Raw genomic sequence first — 12,190 nt, 5'->3', positions numbered from 1 at the left:
TTTACTCTTTAAATTATCTATATCATATTATCATTTAATACAAGCAGCGTAAAAAATATTATTGGTGATAAAATTTAAAATTTTTAATTTAGTTGATTGTTAAATCACCCCATTCAACTCGTAGTTGATTGTTAAATCACCCCCATTCAACCCGTGTGAATATTTTGTCGTTTAATCTATCTTTAACATTAAGATATCGATTTAGCTATTAACAATAAAGTAGTTATAAAAATTGTAGGTCGCTAAATTAGTTACCGATGATAAAATTGGCAACCATTTAACACAAATTATACTATAACACTGTTAGTAGTTTAAAATAAAATTAGAAATTGATTTAACAACTAATATAAAAATTAGGATAATTGTTTGTCATCAAATTGATCACAGATATAAATGACATGCGAGAATTCAAAAATTTCAACTATTAATTTACCTACAGTTTGCCCGTTGATAAATTGTGAACGTTATAATATTCAAAGTTTATTTTAAATAAATAATTAATATTCTTTACCAACGACTAAGTTATTGGTAATTAATAACATTTATTTCTTTCAATCTTTATTTAATGTGTATAAGTCTACCGACGGTTAGCTCGTTGTTAATTAATCATTAAATTAATTAAAAAATTGAATTTGATTAAAGTTAATGATGACTTAGCCGTCGGTAAATTTATTTCGAAAATTTGTATGTTAATTATTTACCGACGGCCTTATACGTCAGTATTATCTCTACACGCTCATCACTGCAAGAAAAACGCAGAGTATCATCAGATTTATCGTCAGAAACACAAATAAAATCCGACAATAACTAACTTACCATCGAAAGAAATTGGACGGTATAAATCTCGCCGGTAATTGCCATCGAATTATGCAACGGATTATTTGCCAAAAAAACTATTTGGTTACCGGCAGCTTTTTTCGACAATAACGTTAGCGCCATAATATATTGTTTTCCGCACTATTACCATCGGATTATTCCCTCAGTAAATCCGACGGTAATGTCAATTATTTTTTTAAATTGTGGCGCAATTTTTTAATTTTTTTCTTTTTAATTTTAATTTTTTATTTAAATTTATTTTTCACACAATTAATGGTCAATTTATAAATAATAAAACTAATTACGTAATATTAAATATCAAATGTTCAAATAAATCAAATAAATATAATGAGACAATAAAATAGAACCCTAATCACTAAAGATCCAGGTAGTCATCGTCGTCATTCCCGTAATCCTGCTGAGGCGGTGGAGAAGGTGGTGATGTCTGTGTACCACCAGCAAGACCGCTGCCACTAGCAAGGATGATGCCAGTGATGCGCATCAGTATCCTAAGTTCAGAATTTTAGAAAACCCTAAATTCAAAACAAGTTCAGTACCCTAAGTTTAGAACTAAATAAGGAACAGAAATCAAAACCAATTAATTTCAACATTTGAAATTCATTCCTAATATAACCAAAACCGATTAAACATACAAAGTTGACATAATCTAGTTAAAAATGACCAACTTAATTAATCTTGTACTATTAAATAAATGCCTCAATCATTCAAAGATTCAAAAGTTTTGGTCAATTAAAAATAAATTAAATTCCATTATCAATGCATAATAACAATCATAACATGCAAACAAGCATTGATTTTCAAGAATTAGACAAAAAATTGTATTAAAAGCTCTGAGGCATATTGACGAACACTTGGCATGCACAAACATTAAACATGCAAAATCAAGATCAAATAACAATTGACAACCCCAATTTCAAATCAACAAGCAACACCAAAAACAAATAATTCAAAACTAGCAACAACCAAGCATAATCCAAATTATCCAATCATTTTTCAGCAATTCAGAACCTAATAATCTAATCTAACCTATCCTAACCACTTAAAATCCATTAACAGAAAATTAATTCAAACTAGAAATAAGATTAATGAAACTAAAACTAACTGAAACAGAAAGTAAAAACAGAAGAGTAGTAACCTGGGTTGCTAGAACGAAATGGAATGAAGAAGTTGAAAGGAGTTGCAACGGCACTATGATGTAGCCATTACGAGGAACGGCAAACGAACGGTCACCGAAGTTGGATGCTACCCGGAACGAGCTAGGAACAAGGGCTGTGATATACGGACCAAGCTAGAGTGGGTTAGAGAGAGAGAGGGTAAGAAAGAGAAGAGAGAGGTGGTGGCTTAGGGTGGCCGGCAGTGACAGAGAAGGCGAAGGGGTTACAGAGAGAATGGGCAGAGAGAGAGAGAGAGAGAGAGAGAGAGAGAGAGAGAGAGAGAGAGAAATTCGAATGAGGGGAAAGATGGTTTGCGCTTTGAATATAAGGCCCTGTTACCATCGAAAAATCTGACAGTAAACCATTGTGAGTCACCAAAACGCAGAATTTCACTAAGTGTGTTTACCGTCGAAAAAATGCAACGGTAAATCTGAACCTAAAGAACGCACCAATTTTTCTTGTTTCCTGCCAAATATTACCGGTGAATTTACCATTGGGAACGTAAATCCACCGGTAGTTACTAAATGTTACGAATTTGACGTCGTTACTGCCAGTAAATCTGATGGTAAATCCGCCGCTACTCTACGATGCTAAATCCGACGGTATCCAACTTTTTTCTTGAAGTGAATGACGCCAAAGTTTACCAACGGTTACCCTCGGCTCTACCGTGGATAAACTTAATCCTCGAAAAAAATGCTTCCCATTTTGTTGATGCTGCTGTGGTTCGTCGTTGGTAATCTCTGCCTCCTCAAAGACAATCAGTGTATCTGTTGATAATGAGCTCTTTTACAGCAGTGAATTTAAGCTTTTCCTCTTAATTAATTTTTATAATTTACTCGATCCATGCATTTTAAAGTATTGTCGCTTTTACTTTTCAATAAAGTTAGAGGGTAAATTTTTTTTGAGTCAAGTCTAACCAAATTTCACTTACTATATGCGCAGTCATCATCGTTCTTATATATGTTCAGTAAAATTACTAATTAAGAAATTTTGATACACATCACATAAATTTTGGTGCACAACATATAAATTTTGGTGTACAATATAGAAATTATTGAAGAATAACATATTTAGAACATTGATATTCAACCAACAAAATACACTCAACACAAATATTTTGGTGCACAGTACAAATATTTTGATGTACAACATAGAAAAATTGGTGTACAACATAAAAATTTTAAAGGATCACATACTCAAAATATTAATACGCAAGTAACAAAATACATTCGCGGCATATGAAAAAATTTATGTGTTATGTGTAAATATTTTTATACTATGCACAAAAATTTTTATGCTATATTTATAAGATTTTTATTTGAAATTTTTTTGCATTATGTGCAAAAATTTCTGTGTTAGAAAAATGTAGAGAAGGATAAAGCAATGGCACACGCACTGTGTTTTTATTTTTATGGACTTATACTAATTGAATTAGATTTAATTACAAAATTGCTTATATATGTAGTATCACTATTTCTAGACAAACTTTTTATTTAAATACATTAATTTTTGATTGAATTCATACTAGCAGCAGGGACAGGCTAACAACAATGAGGGAGTACTTGCCCCCACTGTATCTTTATTTTTTTCAAAATTTAATTATATATAATATGTTGCCACTTCAAATTTTAAATGATCTTACTACAAATAAATTAAATTCAATTAGTTAAAGTTCCAAATTCACTTTTTTATTTCTCTATCATTTTAACTATTATTTAACTAATCAAATTTAGTTTTTGTACCGTCACTCTTTTATTCCCTTAAATCTTTTTTTTATTTTTATATTTTTAACATTTTTCTATTCCTTATTTAGTGGTCATCTTCTCTTCATCAAAAAGTAAATTTTAAATTTTTCATTTTTTTATACAACTCTCCATGTCTATATGTATTTTTTTTCTTTTTTTACCAAAGATAAGTTAATTGTATTTCTTTAAAAAAGAAACAACAGTGTCCCAAAAGGGACAAAAAGAAGCAATTGGGTATTAATTCAAACAATTATAATTTAAGTATTAGTCTAATATTTTATTTTTTTCATGACTTTATATATTTTCTTTTATTCTCAATTTATTCATGCTTATTACTTATATTTTATCTTTTGTTCTATTACATGTACCTATGTTGCATATAAAATTTTAAAATGAATTGATTAATTTACTAATTTAGAATATATTTTTTATTTTTAGAAATAGTAATGAAAAAATATTTTAATTGTAACACCCTAACTTTTAGCACGTTATGATCGTACCAAAAGTAAGGAGTTACTAACCTGTTCTCCTTATTTACTATTTAATATTGAGCCTTTAGGTCGATATCGCGTTTTAGTTTATAAGAAAATACCAGAAAATTATTTGTAGTAATTCAAATCACACAATTATTAATAATAATAAATGCTATACAAATGAATTCAATATAAAACTCAAATACAATACCTATCCCTCTAGATAAAATAAAACCTAAAGCAACAAGGGCGAGGGAACTCTATAAAAATAACAGGAATCACAAGTAAATCTACTAGTCGTCTGCATCTTCTAACTGAATCTTCGAACCTGTGTCATTGAAAGGGTGGAAGATTTTGGGGTGAGAACAAACCACACGTTCTCAGTAGGGAATGGAAATGCCGTAAAAGTAATGAATTTAATGCAAATAATTAACTTACTTAGTAAAACTGTTTTGTTAACCCTTTGGAAATACTTTTATTTCTACTTTAGATAAATAATTACTTTTCTTTAAATTTCTAAACTTAAAACAAATTTTAAATATAAAACTAGTCACATTTTCTGTCTCTCAGCCACATAGTTAATCCTCAGTCAAATGTCAACTCGTAATCACTTTAATACACTCACAAACAAATAGTGCAAGCAAGAGATTCAATTCAATGTACAAGCAAGTTACAACAAGACAAACAATACAATCACATAGTAATCAAACAAGCAAGCGCAATCAAATGTAAATGTGCAAACAACATGATGCATGTCTATCCCTAACGCAGGCCATGAGCTCATGTGTCGGTTGCCTACCCGCTCCCGACATTACCCGGGCACAAGTCCCAGATATGGCTTTCCAGATGCATCAGTGTGCTTATAAGTCGTACGGCTAGGCCGCATCAGTGCGACTTTCCAAATCAATAAGCGTACATCTGGAAAACAGTTCTCAGTGTGTGGGCGTCCCCACTTTACATTTGGCACTAAGGCCCAAACAATGTCACATATGCTTTCTTGTGGCAGACGCTTCATTAATTAATATATTCCTTTAATCTTTGTTCTCTACTCTCCTGTGGCAGAGATTCCTTTTCTTAAAAAACAAACTCAAAACAACACTTAGAACAAAATTTCTCCTTACAAAATTGGATTTAAAATATTATGTTTTTCTTAATAAATCTAGTTTAAAAATAGAATACACATTTTTTCAACTAAATAAATCTCAAATAATTTAATTTTCCAAAACCAAATATTTTAAAATAACTTTTCAAATAAAACCTCAGATTTTTATAAAATTTTGGCAGCACTTCCCCTAAAACTCGGGGTTAGCCACCCTTTTTCGGGTCCCAACTGAACCATTTTCAACCTCTTTTCAATCGAGAAATCAAATACATATTCATCAAATTCAGTCACAAACACAACTCAAACTCATCATTCAGTCATTTCAAACAATCATAAATTATTTACAAATACCCACTAGACTTCCATGGCATTCATAGTTTAAAAACAGTTAATTTCAAAACAAAATCCCCTACCTCCGTATGAAATCAAAATCAACAAAAGTTTCGAAAAAAATTTTTGACCGAACTGCTGAAGAGAAAAACGTCAAGAATCGTCTGTGCCTCCTAGAACTCCAATTGGCCGAACTCAAGAGGAAGGGGAGCTATATTATCGTCAGCTTCTACTGAACAAAAATAACATCAATGCGTAGAGGAGAAAGATACGAATACTTTTACCGGATTAGATTTTTTATTGGAGTTACGGATCACAAGAAATTAAAACCGAAAGCTTGAATGTTTCATGGTTTCTCAATATCTCTCCCTTACGGCTTTTCCCTTTTTCTTTTCTCTCAAATTCAATTCGGTAAAGCATGAATGAAAGAAATGGAAGTGATTAAAGCTAATGGAAATGGATGGAAATTTGTGGTAGCTAAGGCATTTAGGTGTCATTAATCTTTTATATATATATATATATATATATTGCAAACAAGCCACGTTTACTTCTTCTTTTGTACATTTTGAACCTTGACCAAGTGAATGAAATAATTGAAAGAATATATAATGACATTAGATGATTAAAATAAATATTGGCTAGGTGTCAAGGTTAGTAAATAAAAGAAAGCATGTGTTATTATTATATATATACATATGCATAGTAAATCAAGTTCCATTTCCTTTCTTTGGTTCCTTTGAAGGCTTCGTTAGGTACCTTCCAATAATAATAATAATAATAATAATAATAATAATAATAATAATAATAATAATAATAATAAATTTAAGTTTTGTATATCAAAATAATTTTTGATAAATATTTTAAACTAATAAAATAAGTCATAATTAGATTAAACTTTAATAATTATAATAATTTTATTAAATTATTTTTTTGTTAAAAATAAAATCTTAATATGATATACTAACTCATAAATAACTAATTATTTAATTTTAAAAATCTGAGATCTTACATTAATTACAATACATAATTAAATAGATGTATAAATCTTTCATCTAACATTATATCAAAATTAAATTAAAAAAATATATAATAAATTTAAGTATTTTAAAAATAAAGAAAGAAAAAAATTATAAATTATGTTTCTATTATTTTATATAAATATATGTTTCATATACAGATTTAATTTTTCTAATATTTATATATAATTCTAGCTTCAAATTATAAATACTAGTGTAAACCCCACTAAAATTAGTAAATAATTAGTCAGTAAATTGAATTTTAATAAAGAAAATTAGAAATAAAAATCTTATATTAAAATAGAATAGAGCTCTTTAAAATGAGAATTTTGACACTAATTTTAAAAAATTTAACCTAAAATTAGACCGAACAAAATGAACCATTTGAACCGGGCTCAAATCGGGCCCGTGTACCCAAGCGGGCCCATCACTTAAATGGGCAGAAGCTCATCTCCTTCCCCATTCAGCAAAGAAGCACGCTGAACAGCCAAGGGGAGAGGAGAGCTTCCAAACCCTCACCAGAACATCAATCCACCATAATTCTGCAGCAGGCATTAAGGTGTCAGAGACACTGATTAGAGGTAACTGTGAGATAGCTGGTAAAATTTTAAGTGCATTGTTTAATTCTGGAGCAACATATTCATTCATTGCGTTTGAAAAGGCTGATGAGTTTGGATTGAAAATAGTGGTCTTGGGTTATGATTTAAAGGTATATAATGCTACCCATGAAACTACGGTGACTAGGTTAGGATGTCAACAAGTTTCATTTCGAGTACAACAACGTGAATTCATGCATGATCTGATTTGTCTGCCGATGACTGGTCTTGATCTCATCTTAGGACTAGATTGGTTGTCCAAGAACCATGTCTTTCTTGATTGTTCTAAGAAAACGGTATGCTTTATGCCGGAAGGGTCAGAAGCGCCTGTCATGGTGAATCACTATTATTTGAACTCTATAATGGTAAATTGTTCAGGGACTGAATGTCAGGGCATTATGCTATTAACGGTGGGTGTTTTGGGTGATGACCAAAGCTTGGAGCAGATTCCGGTTGTTTGTGAGTTTCTAGAGGTGTTTCCGGGCGATATTGACGAATTTTCACCTAACCGGGAGGTTGAATTTGCTATTGAGTTGGTGCCTGGAGCCGGTCTAATCTCAAGTGCTCCTTATAGGATGTCACCTCTAGAAATGGCTGAGCTGAAGGCTCAGCTAGAAGATTTGTTGGGTAAACACTTTATTTAACCGAGTGTTTCTCTGTAGGGAGCACTAGTACTACTGGTAAAGAAGAAAGACAGAAGTATGCGCCTGTGTATCGATTATGGGCAGATGAATAATGTTACTACGAAGAACAAATATCCGTTGCTAAGAATTGATGACCTAATGGACCAGTTACAAGAAGCCGGTGTATTTTTTAAGATTGATTTGCAATTTGGATACTACCAAATAAGGGTTAGAGACGAGGATATTCCCAAAACTGCTTTCAGAACGCGTTATGGTCATTATGAGTACACAGTAATGTCTTTCGGATTGACTAATGCTCTGGCAATATTCATGGATTACATGAATAGAATTTTTCATCTGTATCTGGATAAGTTTGTTGTCGTATTCATTAATGACATTCTTATTTACTCTAAGACAGAAGATGAGCATGCATCTCACTTACGGACTGTGCTGCAAATCTTGAAAGATAGGAAGTTGTATGCTAAGCTATCTAAGTGTGAGTTCTGGAAAACTGAAGTGAAGTTTCTTTGCCACGTGGTGAGCAAGCAGAGAATAGCAGTAAATCCTACTAAGGTTGAAGCAAAGATGAATTGGGATCGACCAACTTCAATGACGAAGATCAGAAGTTTCCTAGGTTTGGAGGGTTATTATCGAAGATTCATTAAGGGGTTTTCACAACTTGCTTTACCTTTAACCAAGCTGACTAGAAAGGTTGTACTTTTTGTTTGGACTCCTGAGTGCGAGGAGAGTTTTCTAGCATTGAAACAGAGTTTGACCACTGCACCTATACTAGTACTGCCTGAGCCAAGCGAGCCGTTCGAAGTATACTACGATGCATCCCTGAAGGGCTTGGGGTGCGTGCTGATGCAGCACCATAAAGTTGTTGCATATGCCTCACGGCAGTTAAGGCCGCATGAGATAAAATATCCAACTCATGACTTAGAACTCGCTGTTATAGTGTTTGCCCTGAAGATCTGAAGACACTATCTCTACGGCGTTAAGTTTTAAGTTTTCTCATATCACAAGAGCTTAAAGTACCTCTTTGAGCAGAAAGAGTTAAATATGCGTCAGAGGAGGTGGACGAAGCTTCTGAAAGACTATGACTTTGAGTTGAACTACCATCTTGGAAAGGCGAATGTTGTGGCAGATGCCTTGAGTCGAAAGTCTCTATGTGCTGCTTGGATGATGCTGCAAGAGGAAGAGTTACTAAAAGCATTCCAAGGGTTAAAATTGGGAGTCAGAGTAAGTCAACTACAGATTTTAGGTGATTTCAAAGCTGAACTCCTAAAGGCTCATCAGAATGACAAAAAATTGTATAAGATTTTGCCGGTGATTGAGCAAGGGAAATGATGGAGCATGTCAGAAGATAAGGATAGTTTATGGAGGTTCAAGGACCGGATTATTGTGCCAGATATCAGAGAATTGCAACAAAGCATCTTGAAGGAAGCTCACAAGAGTGGATTCTCAATCCATCCGGGAAGCACCAAGATCTATCATGATCTGAAGACGATGTTCTAGTGGCCAGGGATGAAAAATGATGTGGCATTGCACGTTTCCAAGTGTTTAACTTGCCAGAAGGTTAAAATTGAGCATCAAATACCATCAGGAACCCTTCAGTCTTTGGAGATTCCACAGTAGGAATAGGAGAGTATTGCAATGGACTTCGTGTTGGGTTTACCAAGAACTCGAACGGGTTATGATGCCATTTGGGTGGTTGTGGATTGACTGACCAAGTCGGCTCACTTTCTCCCCATTCGGATAAGTTGCACGATGGAGGTGTTAGCACGACTATACATTAAGGAAATTGTGAGGTTACATAGCGTACCTTCCACCATTATATCCGACAGGGATCCTCGATTCACATCAAGGTTCTGGGGAGCCTTTCAGTGAGCATTTGGCACTCAATTGAGTCTAAGCACTGCATATCACCTTCAAACAGATGGCCAGTTAGAAAGAACAAGCCAAACTTTGGAGGATATGCTGAGAGCTGGTGTTTTGGACCAGCTAGCGAGCTGGGATCGGTATATGCCCCTAGTGGAGGTTGCTTATAACAACAGCTACCATGCGAGTATTGGAATGGCTCCGTATGAAGCTTTGTATGGTAGAAAATGCCAATCTCCGCTATGCTGGTATGAAGTTGGGGAAAGGAGCTTGTTAAGGCCTGAGATGATAGCTGAGACCACGGAGCAGATAAAGAAGATCCGTAGTCGAATGCTTATAGCTCAAAATCGTTAGAAGAGCTATGCTGATCAAAAGCGGAAGCATTTGAAGTTTGAGGAAGGAGAACACGTCTTTCTGAAAGTTACTCCAACCACCGGAGTGGGAAGAGCCATTAAGACTAAGAAACTAAATCCGCCGCATCTTTCGAACCTGCACGACGTGTTTCACGTGTCGCAGCTTTGTAAATACACCCCTGATGCAAGTCACATTCTGGAACCAGAATCGGTTCAAGTGAGGGAAGATTTGACAATACCAGTAACTCCGGTTAGGATTGATGACACTAGTATCAAGCGATTACGTGGAAAGGATGTCTCTTTAGTGAAAGTAGCTTGGAGTCGGGCTGGTATTGAAGAGCATACTTGGGAGCTTGAGTCAGATATGCAGAAGGACTACCCACACCTTTTTTCAGGTAACTGAATCTAAATTTTGAAGACAAGATTCTTAATTAGGTGGGAAGGATGTAAACCCCGCTAAAATTAGTAAATAATTAGTCAGTAAATTGTTAATAAGGAAAATTAGAAATGAAAATCATATATTAAAATAGGATAGAACTCTTTAAAACGAGAATTTTGACACTAATTTCGAAAAATTTGGCCCAAGATTGGGCCGGACGGGCCGAACTGGTTGGACCAGGCCCAAACCAGGCCCGTGAGCCCAACTGAACCCATCACTTAAATGGGCAGAAGCTCATCTCCTTCCCCGTTCAGCAAAGAAGCACGCTAAACAGCCAAGGGGAAAGGAGAGCTTCCAAACCCTCACCACAACATCAATCCACCAATCGCCGCACTGTTTGCGGCCACGCGTCCACCGCATCGAGCTCTACAATTCTATCGGATTAATTTCATAGGTAAGCTTCAATCTCACCTTAGCCTCTGTATCCCTTAATTTTCGAAATTAAAGAGAACCCATGTTGAGATTTTGTTTAATTTGATACTCTAGGTTCAATTTAGCTTATGGAGCTTGACGGATTTAGTTCGTTTAGTCCGTGGGCACGGTGAGAGTCCTAAACTCTAGTTATTTCTTGTTTGGATTATGTTGGATATTAAATTGTTGGGTATATGTATGTATATATATGTGTTAGGTGTATGAATGTATGATATGGAGACCTTGGAATCATTGGAAGCTTAATTTGAGAGCTTGGTGGAGTTAGGGTTGAATCTTGGTGATTGAAGCATTGCCCCTTTTGCCTTGTGGATTGCTTTGGTTAGTACGTAGAAATCGGCCAAGGTATGGTTTAGGTTTCGCGTATATAATATATAATGTCGTGTGAAAACTTAGGCTAGAAAATCATAAGATAAGCTGGAATGATTATGTGTATTGGATGTTTCGTAATAATGATATGGTTTGAGAATGTGTGGTGTTCACTTGGTTTTGTTGGGATTGGAATGATGAATGATGATGTGATGATGTTTGAAGAACTTGTGATCATGGCAATATGTATATATAGGTTGGTATGTTGATGTTTGTTGATAAACTTGTGAAGTTTAGGTTGAAGTAAGGTGTTATTGAATTGAGAAATGATAGGATTGTAAAGATTATTGTGATATTGTCAAAAGTGTGTTATATTGGTGATTATACGTATGATGAGTTGGGTTGGAAAGAGTTTTAAAGAGAAAATGAGTTTTGAGGTTTTTGTGAAATTTGGTTTTTGGCCAAACTTCGGCGACCCATAACTTAGCTTCCGGACCTCCAAATGATTTCAAACTTATTTCGTATAAAAATTGGGTCTGTGAAGTTTACGCCGTTCGAGGAAGGAAGGAAAAATGATTTAAAACAAAAAAGTTATGCGCGTCGGAAGTTTGAGGTTTAAAATGGTGAATCTGTAGGTTTCAGACTTAATAAAATTTTTGGTAACACGTATGCCCACGCGTACGCGTGACATGAGATTTTTGTGTATGCGTAATGCCCTTCGCATATGGAAGCTTCTGTCTCCCACGTATGCGTGCGCGTACGAGTCTATGCGTGCGCGTCATGGGCTAAATTTGCACGCCCACGCATACGCGTGGCCGACGCGTGCGCATGACTTGGAGTTTATGCATACGCAAGTTTCTCATACGCAAACATGCGCTTCTGCCTAGCGCATAAGTGTACTCG

The 12,190-nt window shown here is 34.5% G+C and overlaps 1 protein-coding gene across 1 annotated transcript; it reads left to right on the top strand.

Annotated features, from left to right (window-relative positions):
- Positions 1-9,646: 9,646 nt before the first annotated feature.
- LOC112708830 (uncharacterized) lies at positions 9,647-10,513 on the top strand. Its single transcript, XM_025760760.1, has 4 exons — positions 9,647-9,744; positions 9,816-9,897; positions 9,982-10,005; positions 10,112-10,513. Exons 1-4 carry the CDS (start codon positions 9,647-9,649, stop codon positions 10,511-10,513), a joined length of 606 nt encoding a protein of 201 aa, XP_025616545.1.
- Positions 10,514-12,190: the final 1,677 nt, after the last annotated feature.

The sequence above is a fragment of the Arachis hypogaea genome, chromosome 9 (genome assembly GCF_003086295.3).
Source record: "Arachis hypogaea cultivar Tifrunner chromosome 9, arahy.Tifrunner.gnm2.J5K5, whole genome shotgun sequence".
NCBI classification, from domain to species: domain Eukaryota; kingdom Viridiplantae; phylum Streptophyta; class Magnoliopsida; order Fabales; family Fabaceae; genus Arachis; species Arachis hypogaea.
This window is presented reverse-complemented; position numbering and strand designations above follow the sequence as displayed.